This window comes from Branchiostoma belcheri, unplaced genomic scaffold (genome assembly GCF_001625305.1).
Source record: "Branchiostoma belcheri isolate BF01 breed outbred unplaced genomic scaffold, Haploidv18h27 scaffold11, whole genome shotgun sequence".
In the NCBI taxonomy this organism is placed as follows: Eukaryota; Metazoa; Chordata; class Leptocardii; order Amphioxiformes; family Branchiostomatidae; genus Branchiostoma; species Branchiostoma belcheri.
Window position 1 is genome coordinate 4,456,947 of NW_017802491.1, and position 24,348 is coordinate 4,481,294.

The 24,348-nt window shown below is 42.6% G+C and overlaps 4 protein-coding genes across 4 annotated transcripts in view; 2 read left to right on the forward strand and 2 right to left on the reverse strand.

The window, feature by feature from the left end:
* Nucleotides 1-3: 3 nt before the first annotated feature.
* Nucleotides 4-8,562, forward strand: LOC109482175 (sortilin-related receptor-like). Its single transcript, XM_019784876.1, has 12 exons — nt 4-243; nt 4,043-4,336; nt 4,637-4,750; nt 5,002-5,203; nt 5,554-5,666; nt 5,859-5,975; nt 6,084-6,206; nt 6,530-6,625; nt 6,845-7,138; nt 7,292-7,585; nt 7,820-8,128; nt 8,390-8,562. The coding sequence occupies exons 1-12, from the start codon at nt 147-149 to the stop codon at nt 8,560-8,562; spliced, it is 2,226 nt and encodes a 741-aa protein (XP_019640435.1). The 5' UTR covers nt 4-146.
* Nucleotides 8,563-8,869: 307 nt separating this feature from the next.
* On the forward strand, nt 8,870-12,895 carry LOC109482186 (fibroblast growth factor receptor 3-like). Its single transcript, XM_019784885.1, has 12 exons — nt 8,870-8,967; nt 9,114-9,207; nt 9,335-9,456; nt 9,617-9,779; nt 10,223-10,333; nt 10,658-10,848; nt 11,231-11,353; nt 11,656-11,726; nt 11,875-11,915; nt 12,157-12,253; nt 12,523-12,622; nt 12,869-12,895. The coding sequence occupies exons 1-12, from the start codon at nt 8,923-8,925 to the stop codon at nt 12,893-12,895; spliced, it is 1,185 nt and encodes a 394-aa protein (XP_019640444.1). The 5' UTR covers nt 8,870-8,922.
* A 2,265-nt stretch (nt 12,896-15,160) lies between these two features.
* Nucleotides 15,161-20,683, reverse strand: LOC109482489 (stromelysin-1-like). The gene is made up of 5 exons (XM_019785216.1): nt 20,212-20,683; nt 17,498-17,615; nt 17,034-17,227; nt 16,407-16,605; nt 15,161-16,106 (listed from the first exon to the last, which is right to left on the reverse strand). Exons 1-5 carry the CDS (start codon nt 20,251-20,253, stop codon nt 15,871-15,873), a joined length of 789 nt encoding a protein of 262 aa, XP_019640775.1. The 5' UTR covers nt 20,254-20,683; the 3' UTR covers nt 15,161-15,870.
* Nucleotides 20,684-22,582: 1,899 nt separating this feature from the next.
* LOC109483262 (stromelysin-2-like) overlaps nt 22,583-24,348 on the reverse strand; it is a 4,332-nt gene continuing 2,566 nt past the window's right edge. The window contains exons 4-6 of the mRNA XM_019786256.1: nt 23,806-24,016; nt 23,267-23,425; nt 22,583-22,937 (exon numbers count right to left, since the gene is read on the reverse strand). Of these exons, the coding sequence (XP_019641815.1) occupies nt 22,855-22,937; nt 23,267-23,425; nt 23,806-24,016 (453 nt within the window). The 3' untranslated portion in view covers nt 22,583-22,854. The remainder of the gene's footprint in view (nt 22,938-23,266; nt 23,426-23,805; nt 24,017-24,348) is intronic.

Below are 24,348 nucleotides of genomic sequence, written 5' to 3' on the forward strand. Positions count from 1 at the left end.
TTGTTTTCTAGCCTCGATATGTGTGCATTGCCGTCATATGTTCATGCGCACTAGAGGAGGAAGTAAGGGCAAAAAGCACAAGTGTTGTTGACACAAGAATTCAGAGAGGAAGTTGATGTTCCCAATTGGGCTTAGACAGTAGAAACATGTTTAAGGCCGTAGCTTTAGGACGGTGTTCTTTTGGGACACTGAAGCTCTTCCTAATCTTCTTGATCCTCGATTCTGCCTTCTCGGTGGTAAATGGTAAGTAACGTTTATTTGTTTACTCATTTGTAGATATCAACAACCGTACTTTTTTCATACTTACAACTTTTTGGGGGGCTCACTTGGCCCAGGAACATAAATACATCAGCAACGCAAAGATACAGACCTAAGATACACGAGTTTGATACAGATAAATTAGAATACGTGTTCATGTCGGAGCATTGTTTTTGGTCAAATATTGTCTTGCACTGTTGAGCAAATATTGTGATGGCACAACGCACGAGGTATTGGCAGCTTTGTTCTCTGGTTTGCCCTCTGCATTTTATTTTGATTTGCAAGAAACAAAGTAAATGCACAAGTACCATTCAGGTTCGGACTCATGATTAACCGCCACATGTTCGTGTTTGCATTAATTTGTTTAAAAGGTTCATCGTTTGAATTATAAATCAGTTTAGTATAGGTTGGCTTCGTGGCTTTTACTGGTAGCATTTAGGGCAGGAAGCCCCGGGTCTGTTTTTGTCGTCTGTCCGTTTCACTGATTTCCTACAAAACGCCAAGAACTGAGAAATCAAGTTAGTGTAGCCGTCTCTGCTTTATGCTCCCGACTATTCGACTTAGAAGCTCAACCAAAACCAATGCATTCATCAAAATGAATGTCGCTTTTAATGATTATAAGCGACATTCATTTTGATGAATGCGATGGTTTTGGTTGTCGAATAGTCGGGAGCATTAAGCAGAGAACAGTATATGTTACTGGTCCCAGGATTGAACAAAATTAGCAGTCACGTACAACACTACAAGTGAATCTTATCTGGGCTTAGATACTATGAACTTCTGTTATTATGTTTACCTTCGCAAAAGGAAAACCATTTGTTTTAGGTCAGTTACTTCTTCCTCTTCTTCTTCCTCTTCTTACATTCCAAACAAAGCAGGTCAATGACCTGCAGGAGACACTGTGTTGGTGGTCACCTTGGTTACTGGTGGTGTTTAATTTTACCGTGTACCAAACAGGCCCCAGGGACAGGTCACCATAGTTACTGGATAGATGGTGTTTGATTCCACCAAGTCAGCAGGTATTGAGACCACGTGAAGATTCTATGTCTTTGCTTGCAAATGTTACGTATACCTTACTACTTGCTGTTAAAATCGGAAAGCAGAATATTGACACATGCCTCTGTTACTAGCATTTACGTGGCAACCATATAACTTCAATCATCGGCGAGATGAAAGAATCGAACTTCAAAACTCAAAAGTCAAGTGTCTGGCTACATTAGACCAACCTTTGGTCGGCACGTATTGGGTAAAGCACAGCCCATTTCCCTATCTTCAGACATTAGTTAATCATGTGGCTGTTGTCCTTGACTACTACGTACACGTACCCTGCTTTGGTCTGGAGTACGTGCCTGGGGGTGTTTTCTTTTTAGGTCGTGACGAGCTGCGAAAGAAAAATCGAAGCAATGAAATTGACTCACCGACTCCAAACCTCGGCATACAAGTATTCTGTCATTAGCCAGGTACACGACGCAATTAATGAACTTACATACCACAAATATGGAATACTCATGTTGGCGTTTCTACTTAGTACATGCTCTCCGTGTCGTGGTTTCTAGTCACTTAGTTTACTCTAGATAGTAAAGTACATAGGGAGTACTTTGGTCATAATTTGGTAAATATAGAATACAACACGGGGTATTCCGTATCGCCCGAGGTATCGGCTCGACCGCCAGTCGGATCGCCCGAGGCCGCAGGCCGAGGGCGATCCGACTCGCGGGAGGGCCGAGACCGAGGGCGATGCGGAATACACCGTGTTGTATTTTATTTATACCATACCCACCAAAGAAAACGCGCCTTTCAATGCAAGATGAGCCCAAAGTTGGTGCCACTAAACCCTAAAATGCAACAACATCAATTCCAACGTCCGGATTCTGTATTCGAATTTTCGAAAGGGGCACACGCGGGTAGGGTGAAACGCGTTCGAATCGTCTTATGGAAGCCATGGAAGCGTTCGATAACGGGCTCCGGACCGGGCCGTACCGTGAAGTACGGCCCGGTCCGGAACCCGTTATCGAACGTTATCGCGGCCCGGGTATGGTATAATGTTATTACTCCGTGAAGGAGGTCAGGACCTCCGGACGGAGTGTTGTAATCGGCTGATTTTTCATGTTCGCAGTCAAAACACTGGGTTCTCTTCGTGTAATCGGCACGCAATTTTATACGCCGTCTGCGGGCATGCCCGTGTTGATGCACGAATGTGTATTTTTGCCGTTGCTGCTTTCGCGGTCAATGTAATATCGCAGACGCACCCCTACAATTACGAGGCGAATTGGAACGGTCCAGAAAAACGCGTTGTTTGGAATAGCGGGGGGGAGGTAAAAGTTCATGCAGATACGGGGTGGTTTTTATAAGTGGTTCCAGATGTTTTTGCCCATGGTTAAGAGATGCCAAGTTTTTTGGAAGATGTTCGCAGCCAAAACGCATTCTGCCGTACGTCGCATATCTGTGTAATTTCGCATGTGGTGTTGCATTATGTCCGGGATGATGCACGTCTTTTTATTTTTACCGTAGCTGTTTTGATATTGGAGTAAATGGTTATTTTCGAAACATCCCTACTTTTACAATCCTGTGGAATAGACCGTAGGTTTAGGCAGTTGTCTGGTAGCAGAGGTACTGTAAGCAGATATCCTGGTTATCTGGCCGGCGGTAGTAACACTCGCGGTGCTTACCGCCACTGTTGCTGGAATTTGGCTTGTTCCAGGCGCGCTTAATTAGGTACAGGCACCGTAAGACGGTGGGGCTGTCTTTGTTACTAGACACGACCATGATAGTCCGATCTTTATGTGAATGCAATGATTGTGTGTGTGTAATTAAAATGAAGTTAGAACTTGAAGCACAGTATCTTTACACGCCCTGGGAGCAGTAATGGATTTAGCTCTTTGTATGTTTTATGCTTGTGACGCGCCCTCATTGTATTAACCCACGCTCCTCCGCAGCGTCCGCTAGCGCGCTATAATTAAATCCACATCTGGGCGCGCGGCGGGGTCCCCAGAGCAACACAGTGCGGAAGCATTAGCGTGTATTTGTGTCCTGGGGCCGAGAACGCATTTTGCGCAAAGCATGCTGGGTAGCAGAGTGAACTGTCCTGGGGACGAGAGTTTGTGGCGCGGGCGGAGAATGCCAAAACTCCCTCCGTGGCTAAGTTCCTTCCGCGACTAACTCCCTTCTGGGCAAATGTAGAGGGATAACGGTACACCCTCATAGCGTCACCAAATGAGGTACTTTGTAAAGGTCCGTTTCATTTGGTATATATTACCATTGTGACAGCATTTTATACCCCAAAATAGGAATCTTGCGTCTTGTTTTAGGTCCCGATAGTAGAAAGAATGCAGTGTACATGTATTCAGATGGCCGCCGTGTAACGTTACGTACTAGCGAGCGCGCACGACAATACCGCCAGAGTAGAGTAGGTTATCCTAACCCTTTAGATAGCGCAAAGAAAACAAAAACGACAGATTTGCATTAAAGAAAGTTTATTTTCCATAGCCTGGGCTAAGCCACGATCTATAACCTATGGCTTCTCCACGGGCGCTGGGGACGAGCGTGGTATTAACCGTTGCCTAATTATAATGTCTGCACAGTAGGTCTGGCGTTGACGCTTGGGATTTTGTTGAAATATATAAAACTTCACGGAGAATTGTCGCCTATGGCTTCTTGTTTACATTCCAATGACCATGAAAGTCCATACATCCCTTATTGAGTCATCCTGTTAAAAAAACTTTACTAGAGCTTCGTGAAAAAGTTTACATGTACTAAATTAAACCTACAACTTCTTTCGGCACAGATGACTATTTTACGCCATACGATTTCAACGTCGACAACAGTTGCAACAGCTGCCACGGGGCGAAGTATGTCAAACGAAGTCAGTACAGCTACGGAGGTCGGCCTTTGTATGTTGGAGTCATACTCTGTTCATTTACTCGGTACAAAATCCTGATGAGTGACAGTCTGTCGGGAACGTTCCGCAATATTGGTGACCGCGGCGGGCACGGACAAGACCACTGTGAGCTGGTTGGTGCTTTAGTCGATCCTCCTTCATCGGCCCTAGATAGTGACTACCGGTCCTGCAGTGGAACAGGTGAGCCTATACGTCGGTGACGGTTAGCTAGACATCCAGGTAATAAGATACACCAAAAAGCAGTTACTCAAGCAACAGGATTCATATCATATCCAGTTGCTTGAGTAACTGCTTTTTGGTGTAGGTAAGCCTATAGTCTATATATTTTCAACGTGACAATTCCTATTACGCAAATGGTCCATTGTAAATGTTTTGCATAGACAGACGCATAATGTAGGATCCTTAAATTCGTCAAGACATGACATTTCCTTTTGTAGCTTATAATTAGCACCGACGTGTAATTAGATGTCTCTGTTACAGGCTTTTGGCGACGTCTTCGCGGAGATCAGTTCAACTACGGAGCGATTGGAGACGGTTCAGTCAACGGAAATATCTGGTATGGACGGTGGTACGAATGTGGCCTTGCCATTCAAGGTAATTATGATCCGTCCTGAAATGAGGAAATCCGTTTTAGAAACTTAGTAATCCTTGGTAATCGCTAAGATTTTTGGCATGCTCATGAGCAGCGGCACACTCCTTTAGTTGTTTAATATATTCTTCTGACAGATATGACTTACAAGGCATCTGAATCGTTCAACTCGAGTCGAGAGTTATACACATTGGCAATTACGCTATTTGCTTAGATGAATTTTACAACAAATCCTTTGTACTCATTTTACTTTCAGCTTCTTGCGGGGGTATATTTGTGGATGCATCAGGAATCATCACCAGCCCTGGGTATCCTGGAAGTTATGGCAACAATGAGTACTGTGTGTACACCATCAGAGCCCCCAGTGGAAACTTTGTCAGACTAGACTTTCAGGAATTTAATCTGGAGTCTAGATATGACAACCTGAGGATCTTTGAAGACGGATCCGAAATTCAAAGGTGATTGCTAGTATGAATGTGTGCATCTGCTCAAGCCAAAACCTGCCGTCCTCCCGAAAGCTTTTAGTACAAGACTAACTAAGTGAGAATGAGAACAAGAACTAGGTACAATATATGGCCGGCAACATGAACATCCAAAACAGTAGCTATTTCTAACATTTATCCAACAGTGCAAACACTTCTAATATAATCTACTTTATACAGTGGCTGTGTTTCTTTTTGTTGCAGATAACATGGGTCTGAACCACAGGCCCTGAATGGGTAATTACCAATACCTCATAGTGGCAGCACACCATATGAATTGCACAAGCCAACTCAGTAACAAAGGTATCCTCTCCTCCTACATACAGGTACACAGGATCTAGCCTCCCACCAACCTACATTAGCAGCACAAATGCAGTTCAACTCGTCTTCACCAGTGATGGGAGTGTAACACTTACAGGATTCAATCTCACCTATTCTTGTAAGGCTTTTGTTCAGATGATCTTCATGACGGTGGTCTGTGGAAACCACAATTACAATTTTGTCCTTCTTTAGTGGGATGTTATTCTTGTAATCAAATTGATTATTGATTATTGAAGCTCCCGTTTGCCATGTTTGTGGTTGGTTTATTTGTATTGTCATCATATTCACATGATCTAATATATGCATGCAGATGCCAACGAATGTGCATTTATCAATGGGAACAACTGTCCAGCCCACGCTACATGTAACGGCACCTTCACCTGTACCTGTAACACAGGGTTTACTGGTAATGGGGTCCAATGCACGGGTAAGTTCTATTCTAGTAACAAATTCACGTAACATGTCAAACTCTCAAAGTCCGATTTTGCAAGCTGTCCCAATGCAATGACAACAATCAATTCATCCATTTTTTTAGATTTGAACGAGTGCGTTATGCACGCGGACAACTGTGACCTACACGCAACGTGTACGAACACTCCAGGCTCCTTCACATGCGCCTGTGTGGACGGTTACTACGGCAATGGAACGTCATGTTCAGGTTAGGTATGCCCAATATTTATGTAGCTGATGGCGACTGCCTGCCGTCGTAGGATTGTAGATCTCAGCAACTGTCAAATTATCAAAGCTACCAAAAGTGCTGTAGCTAGCGCAAACGTTAAAAACATTTGACGTTGGTTGACTTATAATATTGCCTAAAATGATTTTGATTCCATTTTAAAGCCAATGAATACAACGATGGTGTAAATAGATTGGGACTTTTTGCCCTTCTCTGACGTACATTTGCTTCCGAACTTGTCTGTATTTTGTAAAATACGTAGTCCGAATTTGCTCATGCCATATATTGAACATTATCTTTCGCAGTTTGCGGACATTGTGCCGGAGGCTCTGCGTGTAATACAGTCTCTGGAATATGCCCTGCATGTCTTTCTCCTTGGACAGGACAACTCTGCCAGGAAAGTAGGTAGCTTAATGGTTCAGGAGTACCATTGAAATACATTTAGTAATAATAGAAGGTTTATGTCGTCGATGAAAAACATTTCCTGAAGATGTTTTCGATGTATTTCTCCGAATTCTGGATGAGTTATACCACCAGCTGGCGGTATTTGGTAGTATATAGCTTAGTTTTGTAGTTTATATGCTATGCTGTGTAACGATCTATACCTTTTGTGTTTTCAGTGCCAGCTGAGGTCACCAACGACCCAGAGAACATTACTCAGTCCCTAAGCCAATCAGCAATGTTCACCTGTGCGGGCCGAGGTGAACCCATGCCTAACGTTACTTGGAGACACGGCGGCCGACGCACAATTCCAACCGGAGCAGTCACAACGATACAAAGCCAAGCTCAGCACACATTTACCAGTACACTGACTTTTAACAGCGTACAGAGAGCAGACAACGGAGAGTACACATGCACAGCGGCAAACTCTCTTCAAACGGATACATCATCGCCTGCAACGCTGATCGTTCTAGGTAACAAAACGCATAATGTACATAATATGACTCAATTATGTGTAATGATATAAACGTTTTTTTGTTCCTTTTCAGCAAATTACAAGCCCTCCCGAATGGACATCGCCGGAGACGGCATCAGTCATATGTATGTATTTGTTGGCTCCATTTCAGAACGGCCCGGAGAAATAAACGTGACTGTGGCTTCACAACGCTCGACAACGCTCTACGCTACAGCTGACGTGGGCTTCACCGGGAACCAGCCCGTTACTGCCATACATGTGAGGTCCAGGAGGAAGGGCGAGTCGTTTTGGGGCAACTGGACTTCTGTTGGATTCGCAGGCACACGGGGGACCGTCAACATCACCGGACTGACACCGGCTACGGACTACATTGGGCAAGTAAGGGCACAGAATTCTGAAGGTTGGAGCCGCTCTGTGCAGTTTACTTGGAGAACCAGAGATGCACGTAAGTATGAGGAAATCGCCAAGTTACGATCTTCAAAGGCATGCTTGATCTTTTTTCTACTAAATTGACTGTAGATAAGCCATGAGACAGACGTATATCCAAACTGCACTGTTCATGATGTATCTTCAGTACTAGTATCTTCAGAATCTTCAATATCTTCAGAATGATCTGTACATCCAAACACGTTTGTGTTCATCTTGTGATAAGTCTTTTCCTTATCTTTACATTCATCAGCTCCAGGGCCTCCTTCAAGGCTACAAACATCTTCAATTTCCAGTCACTCCATCAGCATCACGTGGCAGCGGCCTGCTGTACCAAACGGAGTCATCACTCACTACTCCATCCGGTACGGCCCAACCATGAACTGCTCTGACAGTGAGCTGCTTCACGAGGTGACCACCCAAGGCAGCAACACGTCCCTGACATTTCCTGGCCTCCTCCCGAACACCATGTACACCTTCAGAGTACGGGGTTTTACAAGCGCCGGTGCAGGCAACTTCACCGACTGCCTGCATGCAAGGACGGCAGCTGCAGAAGTGTATGGTAAGTACTAATTATAATAAACCCAACGACCAATAGAAATAGAAAAATTAAAACAAGTCGACAAATCCTCACTGGTACTTTGTATAAAAGCCATGTTTATAGCATGTCAATATTGTCCACCCGGGTAACGCTTCTTAGTGTTAGTATCTATTATGCATTGCCAGCCCTAAGGTTAGTTATCAGTACAAAATAACCTGTTTATTTACATATAGTATACACATTTGGTCTGCATCAAGACAAACAATTTTCGTCTATTTCTAGTTCAAACAAAACCAACAGCGTTTCCGTTGGCGGCTGTCATTGGTGGAGCGGTTGCAGCGGGTGTCCTGATTTTTGCCATCGCAGCCGCACTTATGTTTTACAGGTACGTGTCATGGAAAGTGATCGTTCTTTTACAGTATGTGTATCATTGTCAATCTGCATTTAACTTGTGAAACGTTTAATATACGTAGATGTTTTCATCACACTTCGCCAACCAAATATCATTATTTCCTCATAAATTAGATCCATTGACATTCACTACTAATTGTAAATACAGATGTACTTCATTGCAATAAAAATCTTGTGTATTGATGATTACGTGAATGTGTCCACATAGAAACGCATTGAAAATCTATTATTAAAATATATTTAGTTATTTATGTAGGAAGGTTTAGTTTTGAATATAACTTCATTTCGCCAGGAAAAAATGGCCAAATGCATCGGAAGCCAGGCCGGACAGGACAGCTCTTCCTCTGGACGACATCGCTCGCCATACGCCAGAAGTCGAAGGTCATAGCAACGAGGCATACGCCATGAGTGACATACCAATGAAGGTACAACGGCCAGACCATGTGAAGGTAAACATTATGTGTTTGCTTTACAAATATTACATTTTTAGCCATACATCTTAATTCCCACATAACTTTCGGTGCTCCTACTTTGCATTTTTTTCCATCGGCTGTCTTGTATGAGCCATCAAGACTCTATTCACAATGCGTTTTAGAGTTACCGCAGGCTTTCAGAAATTCAGACCGTGGCCGACGTGACAGACTGGCTGAGAGCTTGCGACCTTGAAGGGTATTCCAAAGCATTTAGAGGTGCGTATTTACTCTATCAAGTTCGAAAAAGAACATTCGAATGTTTTCTTTTTGAGGTATATGAGATATGTATATTGACATACCTTTCAATTGGGCACAACTGTTGTTTTTTTACAATGACCAATAGATCAGCGTGTTGATGGCAATTCCTTGAGGTACCTTGACGATTTCACGTTGAATGAGCTTATTCCGCACGCTGGACCGAGAGCAAGGTTCAGGGGAATTCTTGCGGAACTTCGAAATCAAGAGGTAGGTTTTCTTAAGTGGTGGTTTCCTGGAAGGTTGATGTTCTCTTAAAGCCGATAATGAATTATTCGCTTAAGGACTGCCTCCCAAACGTTTTCCATATACATATTTTACACCGAAGTTATGATGGTCTGTCATTACCAACATTGTTTATTGCATAAAGGAACCCCAGAAGACGCAAGTGATGGCTCTGAATTTCTGGGAGATCCCGAGGGCCAGTCTGAAGCTGGGCAGGCGCCTCGGCAGTGGGAATTTTGGACAGGTGCGGCTGGGAGAACTCCGCCAGCGAGGCCTGACAACAACTGTGGCAGTGAAGACCTTAAAAGGTCAAGGTGATGTTAAAGTGTACTAGATGTAGTTCTTCATTACTATTAACTAGCAAAGTTACATCCTCTTGTTTATTCACACCCAGTTGTGTAACAAGAGCTGACGTTTCGAACACCGCTTGTTGTCTTCATCAAGGCAATTGTGACTGGATTACCATATGCAGCACAGCTAGATGTTACTGTTTCACTGTGCACCGAAGCTAGGTGTTACTGCTAACAATGCGGTTCAATACATAAAGTAAATGTGACATGCATAGATATTGTTTCAATAAAAATGAGATAATACAAATTCAAATTATTATTAGTTTAGCATGCCAATTCCAATGAAATAAGGGTTGGATTCACATACATATTTTGCAGTTTTCGTACTAGTATTCAAACTGGAGTGTAGCCTTACTTCATATTCGAATACGTATTAACTAGAATTGTTTCATTTTGTACAGACTCTGCATCCGACTTTGACCAGAGAGGGCTGTTGGGAGAGTTGGAGATCATGGTCACTGTTGGCCGACACGACAACCTCATCTCCCTGGTTGGGGCATGTACTGTAGACGGTTAGTTGAAAGTTTTGTGTTTTTTTGTAGTGTAGAGAAGTAAGTGAAATCTGAATCTAAACGGAAATCCATGTGTGGATTGGATAAGTATCGATAGTGCTTTCTTTCGATTCACCGAATCAGACAGAAGCGGTGCTTTGACAATATGATGCATAACGTGATGTCAATTTGTTATGACAGTACCTGTTGACCTGATGTTGTACATGTGTATACGTAACTCTAACACTACTCATGTTTGTAATTGTGTAAATTGGGTAAGATGATGTTTTTAAATCCTGTAGTTGTTGTCTTAATTAAAAAATAACGTGATGTCTATACCCACAGGTCCACTGTGTATTGTGGTGGAGTACGCTCCAAATGGATGCCTGAAAGGCTGGCTGAAGGCCGGTCCCAATGCCGAGTCAGTGTACCGGAACCAAGCAGCTTCTAAATCTGGTCCCCAGCTTCCGATGGAACAGCTCATCCAGTTCGGTATCGACGTGGCCAGTGGTATGAGCCATCTGGCGGCGATGCAGGTATTTATTGAAGAATTGTCAGCTATCAATTTGTACCATTCAAGTTAACATCATCTGTTGGTTTCCGTTCGTTACCGTTTTTCATTACTATCATTGCCATTATCATTATTTATTACCCCCATGACATGTCAGTAAATGTTGTTACTTTTAATTTACAATGATGCAGGTGAAAGCTAAAATAGACACCAGTGATTGGAATTAATTTGGAATTGCAAGGGGCTCATGTGAACTTTGCTGCACAGAGGCGCGAAGTAGTTCCATGTTTCCTGTGTGGATACGGCACTAAACCTGTTTTTCAGCACCAAGGACATCGCCCATAGGCGCACTTCCATTACATATATACTCGTTCATATACCAGCATAATGTTTCTGTCTGCTCGCAGTGCATTCACCGTGATTTGGCAGCCAGGAACATTCTTCTTGGAGAAAACCTGGTAGCGAAGGTCTCAGATTTTGGGCTCTCTCGTGACATCTTCGAGGACAACGAATACAACAGAAGCACAAAGGTACTACAGATATACTTGCCACCATTTCAATAATGGGTGTACGAGTTATGGGGCTATTATATTATCACAAAACGACTTAGCATATTCACTTTCACTACAAGTACACTTCCGTTTTTTTTTTTGCCATGATTTAAAAGTACTTGAGAAACAACCTTTTGCAATATTATATGGCTTGCTGTATTCTATTCTACATGTATTTGTCTGTGAGTGTTCCTCTACACGTTCGATCAGCTATGACCAAACTGTCCTGGTCTTCATGTAACCTTCTTATTTTCGAACTAAGAATAATTTTACTACTTCAGGGACGGCTGCCGTTGCGGTGGATGGCATATGAGTCTCTCTTCTACAACGTATACACAACGCAGAGTGATGTGTGAGTAGCTGTCTCTAGACTCATTATTGATATACTGTAGTTTTCCCTGTCAAGATGAACCTTATCCGCAGTCTCCTTATGGCATCTCCTTTCGTGCTATATTTTCTTACATTCAAGCTAATATTTCATATTTTACATTTTGATTCAGGTGGTCCTTTGGCGTTCTCCTGTGGGAGATCATGGCGATGGGTACGTGACCATTGGTCTTTTCCAACTCATTACTAATGTTGTATTTTTGATACATGTATCTCTTAATATGATACTGCAATGGAAAATTTGATTACTATCATTTAATATGTATAATATACATATTTAAGTTATAATTACGTCACAGTAAATTTAAATCAAATCTATCTATCTATCTATCTATCTATCTATCTATCTATCTATCTATTTAGGTATTGACATACTTTATGAAAATATGTTGTAGGCAAACGTCCTTACGAAGGAATTAGCGGCAAAGAGATGATGGACATGATAGAAAAGGGTGGCAGACTGGAGAACCCGAGAGGCTGCCCTGGTGAAATGTAAGTAAACAAAAAAGCAACCCAGTGGCAGGTTACTAGTAGTCATTTTCCCCTCGTACGCTACTGCAAGAGTATTGGAATGAAGTCAGATAAGAATCTGATCTAATATCGTAACTTTGCGATGTCCTGTATATCCCATTCTCTTCTATTAAAAAACAACAAAATCTTGAAAGCAATATGGAAGAACAATGCGTATTTCATATAATCTTAAGCCTCATTCGTACAAAGATAAAAAAACTGATAGTATTTCTATTTATCTGATCCCAAAGCTACAAACTGATGACCAGTTGCTGGATGGCCCTCCCCGAGGAAAGGCCAACGTTTCCTGACCTGAAGGCAAGCCTGCAAAGGATGTCGCAAGACTATCAGGTGGGTATGCCATATAACCTTTACTGCACGTATAACGTTAAACATCATATGACCTTCGTAGACTCATCTCGCAAGGGAAAACATTTTTTTTTCTCATGGGGGCACTACCGGGGGTTGAAAATGTTTCTTCCCTGTAGAAGATAGCTGATAAGGACAGAGAAATGTCAAAATAGAACAAGTAGAATCTAAAGATAGCGTGCGTTTTTCAGAATTTGTGTTTTGATTAAGTTTTTTCTTTCTTCACAGCCCTACGCTTCCCTTTTGAAGCAGTAATGCAAGAATATAATATCCTTTGTTGTTAACAATGACCAATGATGCAAGAACACCATTCATTGTTAATAATGACCAAGTAGACAGAAACCTAATTACTAATATCTGTTACTAAAAAAAATATATACCTTAAGGCTTGGTAACCTAAAAACAGTAAAAGCACTTTATTCAACGGAAGTACCATAGCTATATTGAGGCATTTCGCCGGCGTTTTTTATAGGTGTGTTTCAGCTGCGCTTGCTTCTGAAAAACGAACTCCGCTATCCGGATTTCACGTTGTGCGTGACTTTCCTACACATCAGTGTTTTTTTCTTAAGTTTTGACTCAGTCTTATTGAATCCACCCTGGACATGTAACGATTGACCATGGAATTCAGAGGACAAGTCCCACTTGTCCTGTGTATGACCGTGTGCTGCCATTTACCTTAACGCACGCCTTGTATGTTATATATCAAAATACGTTATATATTATGTACATATTCAAATCTACTTTTTACGCCTCCTACCCGCCCTCCATTTTAATGCTTTTATGTAATAATACTATACAATACCGGTTGTTTTTAATCCAATTTGCCACCTATCCGTCATTTTAGACTTAATATCTTTTACTAAGGTTATCTCGGATACATTGTGAACAGTTGCACATAATTCAGCTTCGGCTGCCAGGTGGCATCTGTTTTTTTGCAATATTGCATTTGAAATAAACCATTATTATTAAAAAGATCACGGGGACCTCGAATGTATACGTACTTCACGGCACACAGCACTCTGTGAAAGCAATGACAACATATGATGATTTCGTTTTTAGACTTTATTAAATAACAGCACACAAGAGTAATCAATGACACTCAAAACGCCCAAAAGTAATATCCCTTTTCTTATATCCAGTAGTAGGGATGATTGATTTGTCTTTTGTAATATCGTTTAACCGAATGTCTAACGTATCTAAGTGCAGACGACCCTTTTAAAACAGGATGGCATATACGAGTAGTTCATCTCGTTTACGGAACTTTTTTTAAATCACGTTTGGCACACAGTAGTGATCAATGCCACACAATTGTGGTCAATGGCGCACAATAGGGATCAATGGCTCAGAATAGTGACAATGGGACCCAATTGTGATCAACAGTACACGATAATAAACAAATGGCACACAATAATGACAATGGCACACAATTGTGATCAATAGTAAACGATTGTGATCAAGGGCACACAATTGTGATCAATGGCACACAATTGTGATCAATAGTAAACGATTGTGATCAAGGGCACACAATTGTTATCAATGGCTCAGAATTGTGATCAATGGAACACAATAGTGATCAATGGCACACAATCGTAATCAACGGTACACGATAATAATCAATGGCACACAATAGTGATCAATGGCACACAATTGTGATCAATGGCACACAATTGTAATCAATGGCACACAATAGTGATCAATGGCACACAATTGTAATCAATGGCACACAATAGTGATCAATGGCACACAATTGTAATCAATGGCACACAATAGTGATCAATGGCACACAATAGTGATCAATGGCACACAATAGTGATCAATGGCACACAATTGTTATCAATGGCACACAATTGTGATCAATGGCACACAATAGTAATCAATGGCACACAATTGTAATCAATGGCACACAATAGTGATCAATGGCACATAATAGTGATCAATGGTACGCAATAGTGATCAATGGTACACAATAGTGATCAATGGTACACGATAATAAACAAATGGCACACAATAGTGACAATGGCACACAATTGTGATCAATGACACACGATTGTGATCATTGGCACACTATTGTGATCAATGACACACAATAGTGACAGAGGGACACAATTGTGATCAATGGCACACAATAGTGACAATGGCATACAATTGTGATCAATAGCAAGCGATTGTGATCATTGACACACAATAGTGATCAATGCACACAATTGTGATCAACGGTATACGATAGTAAACAAACGGCACACAATAGTAATCAATGGCACACAATACATGTATATAGTATCAATGGCACACAATAGTGATCAATGGCACACGAAACATCCAGAAGTAATATACCTTTTCTTTATCCAGTTGTCGGGGTGGTTAATTTGTCGCGTCGGTGAAGGTTAGACATCCAGGTAATAAGATACGCCAAAACACAGTAATTCAAGCAACCGGATATGATTTTGGAAAGGGTCAGATGTTTCAGATAGCATCCACCACCTTTCGTCAGTGACACTTGAGAGTTGTCAGAAAAGTAGGTTTATAAGTACGAACTATTAATTGATATGCAAATAAAGAGAAGACAAATGTTTTGAAAGTCCAAAAGGACAACACAAGGATGATGCAAATTGGTCAAGTAGCAGATGATTCACAACAGGAGGTTAATTTGCCTTTTATAAGCATCGTTTACCCGGATGTCTAACCTTCACGAATGTATCAAAGTGTTAAAACAGGCCACATTATATGTAATTTGTGTCTATCTTGTTTACGGGACTTTTACGGGACTTTAACAATGTGGCTTTTGTCTTCCATGACGCCGTTTTACCACAAATTCGGCTACTCAGGGGCACAGCCCATCATGTCGAGCTCCAATTGAAATAACGTTATATGATAAACACTAAGAAATGAGCTGTCAAAAATCACATACTTGGGTGTTTAACTATTGAAAAGTCACATTAACAAGGTACGAGTAGCTTAGCCAAAATTGTCCATTTAGTCAAAAAGTCTAATTTTTGTATCGGCAGAAGTTCGTCGTATAATGGCCTCAATGACCTTTGACCTCCCAGAACACAAACACGGCAACATAGCATCACTTCTAGAGCTCTACCCATCATCAAAAACAATCCCAAAGGCCATTTGTTTCAAGGAAATAAAAGAAAGTAAACCCCCCAGCTGCAAAATGCCAGCAATTAGCAAGATATGCCAATAAAAAGGCTGTTCACTATTGTTTCGGATGCTCTCACCAATGATTACTGCTGCCACGGCGACGACTGCATCGTTGACTGCAGCACCGACGGCTGCTGGAAAGGGAGATCAATAGGGGGGCCGTACAATGCCTGGATCCTGTTGATGTCGTCCTGGTGCAGTTTGAAGTCAGACGTGTACCCCTGGTAGTAAGGGTACATGAGGGCACCCTGCACGTCGGAATGGTCCAGCCCCAGGCTGTGCCCGAACTCGTGCGCCGCGACGATGAACAAGTTTGTGCCTACCGGGAAAAGGGGGAGCAAGGTATCAAATAATTGAAATGTAGCAAACTTATCGGAAAGCTAAGCTTTAGGCTTGGTGGAGCTTGGTCAATGCAGTCGCCCATGATAAGGTTGTAACAGGCCTAAGGTTTATGCCAGACTCAGGAAGGCAATATGATTTTCTGCTCGTTCTATAAGCAACAGGTTATGTTGATAAAGCAATTCTAGGTTATGTATATATATTCAACTCCCTATCGCTTCATCTGTTAAGTGTATGAAAACAGACATAGCTTATGATACTTAGTTGCAGAAAATGATACCCGTGAAAGAGTGAACGGTCCAATCCTCGCTCGGGTCGAAGTGCACATCCCCGCCGATGCCCGGCCCGGGGAAGAAGGCGTACGCCAGGGTCCCGCCCGGCCCGTCCAGGGGGGCCATGGGGTGCTCCTTGAACGACATCTCAATGTCGGACTTCTTCGAGGTTTCCACGAACTCCAGGGGCGTGACGTCAGACCACACCTGAAAAACGTGGAGGTCACATTCGTTTGATAGTGTGAACATCACTGCTATTTCACTACAATCTAAAACGTGCATCATGGAATAACATTTGTCTTTGTACCATTGCACCAGCTTACTACTGTTTTCTAGTTTACTAGTGAATAGCTCACTCACTCACTCACTCACTCACTCACTCACTCACTCACTCACTCACTCACTCACTCACTCACTCACTCACTCACTCACTCACTCACTATCTCACTATCTCACTCATTTATTTACTTGTCGATTCCTTCCTGTCTGCCTTTATTCATTAGTTGGCATTTTTAAAATCATTGTGTGATTCGTTCATTTATTCGTACAATCTCCCTCCTCCTTCTTTCCTCACTTATTCCCTTCTTTCCCTTCCTTCTTTCTCTCCTTCTCTCTCTCCCTCCCTTCCGCCATACCTTTAACGCCCTCTTGACGGCGTCGTCCACCTCTTCCTTGGTCAGGTCGCGGGTGTAATTGACGATTCTGTACGTCAGTTCCTGCCTCCCCCACCTGACGGGGGGTGCACTATCCTCCGTCATGGCGGCGAAGGGGTTAGACCGGAGGCACCGCGGCTCCTTCACCTTCCGCAAAATGTCGTCTTCCAGTGCGCCTGCAGTGGGCCATAATTGTACGATGTTAAGAATTGAAGAGAATCATATTGTACCCATTAAAAGAAAAGAGTAGACCAAAGGTCGTAAAGAACATATAGTATTTTTTTTAATATAAAGAGTTCTACAGCAGCAGGAAGCTTATAAATGCTGTTCAGTAGTACTATAGCTAGAAGGGCGTGCCATATTGTTTGGCGACTTGTTTCTCCTTTATCTTTTAGCTATATGTGAATTTATGGCTTTTTGTGTGGATTATGAAGTTATAAACGTACCAGTGACTTTCAGATCGACAACCTTCTGAAACGTCGCGATGGCTTGCCTCATTTCCGCTTCCGGTCTTTTGCCCACTCTCCTTCTCAGGTAGCCATAGTACTCTAGATACTTCAAGGCCTAGCCCGGAAAGCAAAAAAGGTCGAAATCAGTCTTTGCTGCTAGATATATCACGATCGGCGACATTAAGTACATCTTTATAGCAGGTTTTCAGAGGAGGTATACATGTAGACATACTTGCTCTTGTCTTTAGGCCATGTTGATTTGACCAAATGGATAACATCCGCTCGCGCGTATGTGACCGTACAAAGCAGCTGCAAAATTCCGTAAATATATTCCGTAATTTGATGCATATGCAAGAAACAATGGGGCGTCGTCATTAGTGGCATACTTTAACAGGGGAAATATATAAATTGGCGCTGATTCGACGAACGTACGTGCAGTGGCGCGCGTAGGGCCCATGTAACTGGATCTGGTCAGTTGTCGGTCAAACACAGTTCATTATTTTCATACAACAATTGATTCATAGGCATGAAACCATGGGGCATCTTTAGCCCTTGACCGACCTTCTTAGCAACAAGCACTGTCGGTCATTTTAGGGTGCAATTGGAAACCGTCTCATAGAGGCGCCCCATGCAGCTCTCACGAAAATTACCAAATGTTTTCTAAGCAGTCCACTTTTTTCCTTCACAACATCTGCTTCATTGTCATAGTATTCGGATGTTGGTCTGGGACCGGTTAAGTGCACACCACATCAGATAACTGTCTGTCTTCTCTGTAATGACAAGACTGTAATTGCAAATGGCCTCAACTGTTCAATGAGGTTATTGAGTTTAGCTGGTTCAAGATCAATTGCACGACTCAATAGGGCGCAAACCTCCGTGACGTTTGCGTGGGCGTGGGTAGGCTAAGATGTATGGACGTAAACAAAGGCCCCAGTCAAAGCAAGCATTGAACGAAAGGAAAGACGACATCTCGGGTGGTAAAGTGTATCAACAACTTACATCAACGGTACACAAGTACACAAAGCGATTTCAGTTGGAGTCCCTGCTATTGTCATTGTCATTTCCTTTACCAATCATCATGTTTACTTGCTTTACTCTGCAAGCAGAGGTTTGGGTTTTGGGTTATTTTTGGCGTGTTTTGAGACATTTTCATCAGGGTTTCTTTTTGCACTGGAATTTCTAAAACAAAAATTCCAGTACAAAAAAGAAAAACCCGATAAAAAGTCTAACAGCACGCCAAAAATAACCCAGTACCCAAACTTCTGCTTGGAGAGTATACTTGCTTGTCCTATTTCAAGTTAATTTGGATCGAAACCATCAAGAGGCATATATGACGCACACCGCGTCCAGTTTGGTTGATGAGAAGGCGGGGGGGGGGGGGACTTCATGAAACAAACTACCAGGGTTTTACATTTGTCTGGGTTAATCAGCATGTGATAATCTTTTAACTAGTCATTGAAGCAGTCTAACTCCATTTGCATTGATGTACTAATTATAATTCTCCGTGACGCGGCCAAGGATAAATCATCAACGTATTTCGATCGCTCTGCAGCTGCAGTTACCACGGCGTCATCAAACAAGACCAGGAAGATTAGTGGACCCAAAAGTGTGCCTTGTGGGACTGAGAATTTCTGACTGAGTTTCCCCAATAGGACAGTTGGACCCCATAGTGAACCCTCTGGCGTTGATGACACAAAGTCTCAAAATCAAGTGTACTCCTTGCCCCAATATTGATTAGGTTTGGTTTGTATGATTAATGCAATCAAACGCCTTCGAAAGTCTGTGAATGCCAGTGTGCTCTCTTGTGGTCTCTCAGAACGGAAAATTGACAAGGTTCACCAGGTAGCTATATAGTGTGCCGTGGATTTTCCCTTTAAGCACCCGAACTTCTTAGGGTCCAAAGGTGTTGGCGATCAACACTTTCGAGACAAGAATTCTACCACTTTTGCAAGTTGTGAAGTCAGTGATATAGCCACCCACAATTTGTCAATTGTCGGTGGGTGGGATTTTGGAACGGGGACTACTGTCACGTCCTTCCAACTACTCTGCGGTACACGGCCTTTTTGGAGAGGTGTGCTCCTTAATGTCTGGTTGCCACGATACAAACCTGTCTCTGCACTATATATACAGGGGACATTCCAGCCCCTTCCCTACTTTATAGTGTTCTTTTTTTTCGTGAAAACCTTTGAAAAGATGGTAATACCCAGTCATCAGTGAACTTGACGTAGTCTTGAACACAGCGGAAAATAAAGCAATACCCGGAAATAAACTACCATTTAAGAGGAAGCAGAGGTTTTCACATTTTGAATCGAATATAAAAAAAAACCTCTTACAGTGCTTGAGTTACCCGAGAATATCGGAGGAGGGTTTAGAGTGAAAAGTTTGTTCGCAGACATATAATTACAAACGATGTATGTGTATCGTACGTCACCGCCTTTCGCCGCCATCAGCTTTTCGCTGTTTCATTTTCTAACGGACCATCCGTTTACGTAATTACGTTGATGAAGGTTTGACATCCAGGTAATTAGACACATATACCACCCCCACACTAAAAAGCAGTTACAATTTAAAAAACTGACTATTTGAAACATCTGCCAGTTTTCAAAATCTATTCAGTTGACATTTCGTTTAGTTCAAGTGCATAAAACATTTCCATGTATTCATTTGTGCGGATAATATAAGATTTGTAGATAATCCTGGCGTGCACTTACCTTTTCCTCCATGATGTGCCGTATGTCTGTTTGTGTGGCCATGGCAGGCTTTACAGGTGAAAATGGCACTGACGGATTCCGACGAACGTACGTACAGTGGCGCGCGGTTTGGCGTACGTGAAGTACGTAGGGCCTACGTGACTGAATCTGGTCAGTTCTCGGTCCTGTTGGTCAAATACAGTCCACTATTTCCTCACAACAATTGATGCATACGCATGGACCAATGAGGTGTCTCTGACCCTGACCGATCGCCTTAGCAACGAGCACTGACGGACATTTCAGGATGCAATAGGAGATCTCGACCGTCTGATAGCTATTGGCGCCCTATACAACTGTCTGGAAAATTGCCAAATGTTTTCTATTAGTAAGCAGTCCACCTTTTTTCTTCACAACATTTTGCTTCATAATCATAGTGTTCGGACGTTAGTCGGATGTAGGCCTGGGACTGGTAATGCGCACACCACATCGGATAACTTTCCCTTTTGAGCTAATTAACTGGTTCAAGATCAATTGCACGACTCCATACAGCGCAGACCTCCGTGAAGTTTGCGTGGGCGTTTACGTGGGCGTTTGTGTGGGCGTTTGCGTGGGCGTAAACAAAAGTTTTAGACTAGACGTAAACAAAAGTTTTAGACGTAATCAAAAGATTCCAGTCAAAACAAGCCTTAAACTAAAGGAAAGTCGACACCTACGGTGGTAAAGTCTATCAACAACTTACGTCAGCATGATTATTTATAATGAATGGTTTATTTAATGAAATACATCGCAGCCAAGCATGGGTGAATTGAGCATTTCATACAGATTTGGCAAACACAACCTCGCAGAGGTCTTCACAAATTACTCTTAAACTCTTGACACTAAAATAAACTTCATAGTACATTACTTGGTTTTCACTTAGTTAAAGCATCAGTTCGTGAGATAAATAAGGCAGGCAATAAATGAATTTGTGGAACATACTGCGAACTAATAACTTTCTGCAATATGCATAAGTAAACACATAATTATGCAATCATTCAATTCAGTAACCTAGACAGATAGGGAATAGGTGAGTCTCTATATCTGTTTGTTTGGGATGGATAGACTTGATGGGTCTGAATGTGCTAGAGTCCAGACGCCTTTCTTGAAGTGTCTTAAGGCCTGTGGTGGCTAGAGCCATTGAGTAGTCAGTGTAACGAACACCAAGGATTGTCCAAAGTGCTCTCTTTTGCACTCCAAAATCTTGCAGTCCGATCTGTGGTCAGTCCTGTTTGTCATACTAGAACGCAATACATGCTTCCAACACTGCCATGGGTTTCCCTTTAAACGCACCCGAACTGCCTTGGATCGAAAGATGCATCTAATGTTGGCGATCGGTCATAGGATTCCGACACTTTTGTAAGTTGTGAGGTCAGTGATACAGGTCGTAATTTGCCAATTGTTGATGGGTGGGACTTTTTCGAACAGGGACTACTGTCGCGTCCTTCCAACTCTGGTGCGGTACACGACCTTCTTGGAGAGGTGTGCTCTTTAATGTCTGGTTGGCACGATACAAACCTGTCTCTTGGAACTACCATTTCAAGAGGAAGCATTTGGTTTTTACACTTTGAATCCATCCAATATTTGCAGCTTTCCTTATAAAAATCACCTCTAACAAGGCTCGAGGGGGTCTAGACCGTCGGAGGAGGGTTTAAAAGTAAATTATGTCGATGAAGGTTAGGCATCCAGGTCATTATAATATATATATGGCACTGGCACTGATTCCGACGAACGTACGTGCAGTGGCGCACGTATCAGTGTAAGTAAAGTAGGGTCTACGTAACAGGATCTGGTCAGATCTTGGTCAAACACACTTGCAGCTGTATTTACATACAACAATTGATGCATACGCATGAACTAATAGGGAGTATCGAGACCTTGACCTACCTTACGTGTCTTAGCAGCGAGAAGCGTCGGCCATTTTAGGGTGCAATTGGAGACCGTCTCATAGAGGAACCTGATGCAGCTCTTAGAAAATGTTTTCAAAGCAGTCCACTTTTTCCTTCGCATCATTTTTCTTCATAATCATAGTGTTTGGACGTTGGTCTGGGACTGGTAAAGCGTACACCAGACCGGATAACTGTCTGTCTTGAGCTTAACTAGTTCAAGATCAGTTACAGTTTCAGCTACACACACACACACACACACACACGCACACACACGCACACGCACACACACGCACACACACACACACACACTACACACGCACACACACGCACACACACACACACACGCCCTGTCCCTCTCACTATCTCTTTTTCCTTCTCTCTTTCTCCCATTATCTAGCTTATCATCTCTTTTGTTGCCTGTCTTGCGATACGTGGGAACTCGCACTTAATGAACTTTATAAAAAGCAGGACAACATAAGATGATGGTTTTAGCCTTTATTAAAAAACAGCACAAAAGAGTGATGAAAAATCCGGAAGTAAGTCTTTTAAAGTATCGTTTACCCGGATGTCTAGCGTTCACTGAGCCAAGAATACAAGTTTGTGTCCATCTCTTTTACGGGACCTTTTAAAAAACAATCGCGTTTGGCACATCTAAGCATTACAGTGAGCAATGAGCCTTCCATGACGTCATTTCAGGACAGCAATACAGAACCTATCGATAGCGCCCTCCAGCGGCTTCTCAAAGAATGCAGCAAGTCCTGTCCGGGTTCTCGGTGGGGGGTTCGGGGCGTGGCACAACCGGCGGACGGAAGGGTTTCTTCCCTGTAGAAATGTGTTGAGAGGATTTTAGCAGGTACAATTGTAGCAGGTACAATGTTTGGCAACGTGTACACATGAGAAACTATTGCTAATATCTTACAATTCTAATTCTAAAAGTAGTTTTGATTCTTCTGACCTACTTTTATAAATGGCTCTAATTATATGCAAGTTCAAATCCGTAAATAATATATTAAAATACTGCGTCAGGAGTGTATAACATTGTCTCGCTTTTGAATATAGTTACGTCGATATAGGTATAAGTATAGGTATAGGTATAATAAACCTTATGAATATACATGAAAAACACGACACAGAAAAAAGTAATTCCGTACCGTACAGAGCCTGGATCCTCTTGATGTCGTTCTGGTGCAGTTTGAAGTTGGGCGTGTACCCCTGGTAGATCGGGAACATGAGAGAACCCTGCACGTCAGAATGGTCCAACCCCAGACTGTGCCCGAACTCATGCGCCGCGACGATGAACAAGTTTGTGCCTACCGGGAAATACATGCAAATATTAGCGGCAAATATTAGCGGCAACATATCAGGACATCGTTACAAGGGACAGCGATAAAGACGTCCAAAGAGGTACAATTACAGTGATATAAGTCTGATATCTTACTTCATCAACGAGGTAATGTGTTCTAGCAAGGAGGTTGGTTAAAGAGTCAACCTTGATACTAGTACATGTATGGGCAGGTTCAACTTCTTCTCGCTTCTTAAGACAGCTGTCAAGGTAACTTGAATAACAAGTATAATCTAGTTGCTTATGATGATTAATCTCCAAGCAGATTCCTCCGGGGACAAGACACGATCAAATTACCGTGCCTTGTCCCCGGAGGAATCTGATTGGAGATTTAAAACTAACAGTTACCTCTGAAAGAGCGCACGGTCCAAGTCTCGGAGTCGTCGAAGTGCACATCCCCGCCGATGCCCGGCCCGGGGAAGAAGGCGTGTGCCAGGGTCCCGCCCGGCCCATCCAGGGGGTCCGAGTCCCCGTGGCCAAACACTTCAAACGACATCTCGAGGTCGGAGTGTTCCGAGGTTTTCTCGAACACCAGAGGCGTGACGTTAGACCATAACTGCCAAACATGGGGATGACATACGTTTGTTATTGCAGACGTCATTTCTAATATATGATTCACTCGCTTCTTTCAGATGGCGCATCTTATTCTATTCTAAAATACGCACCATGGCATGGATACATTATTGTATCAGCTCACGTTTCCCGTTTCCAATCGAATTACTCATTCATTCACTCATAGCTTGTACCTGTCTGCCTACCAGCCTTTCTTCATCCATTCATTATTCGTCATTCATTCACAAAATATCTCCTTTTAGTTCCTTCCTTCATTCATTCAATAATTTCCATCCCCTTCCTTCCTTCCTTCCTTCCTTCCTTCCTTCCTTCCTTCCT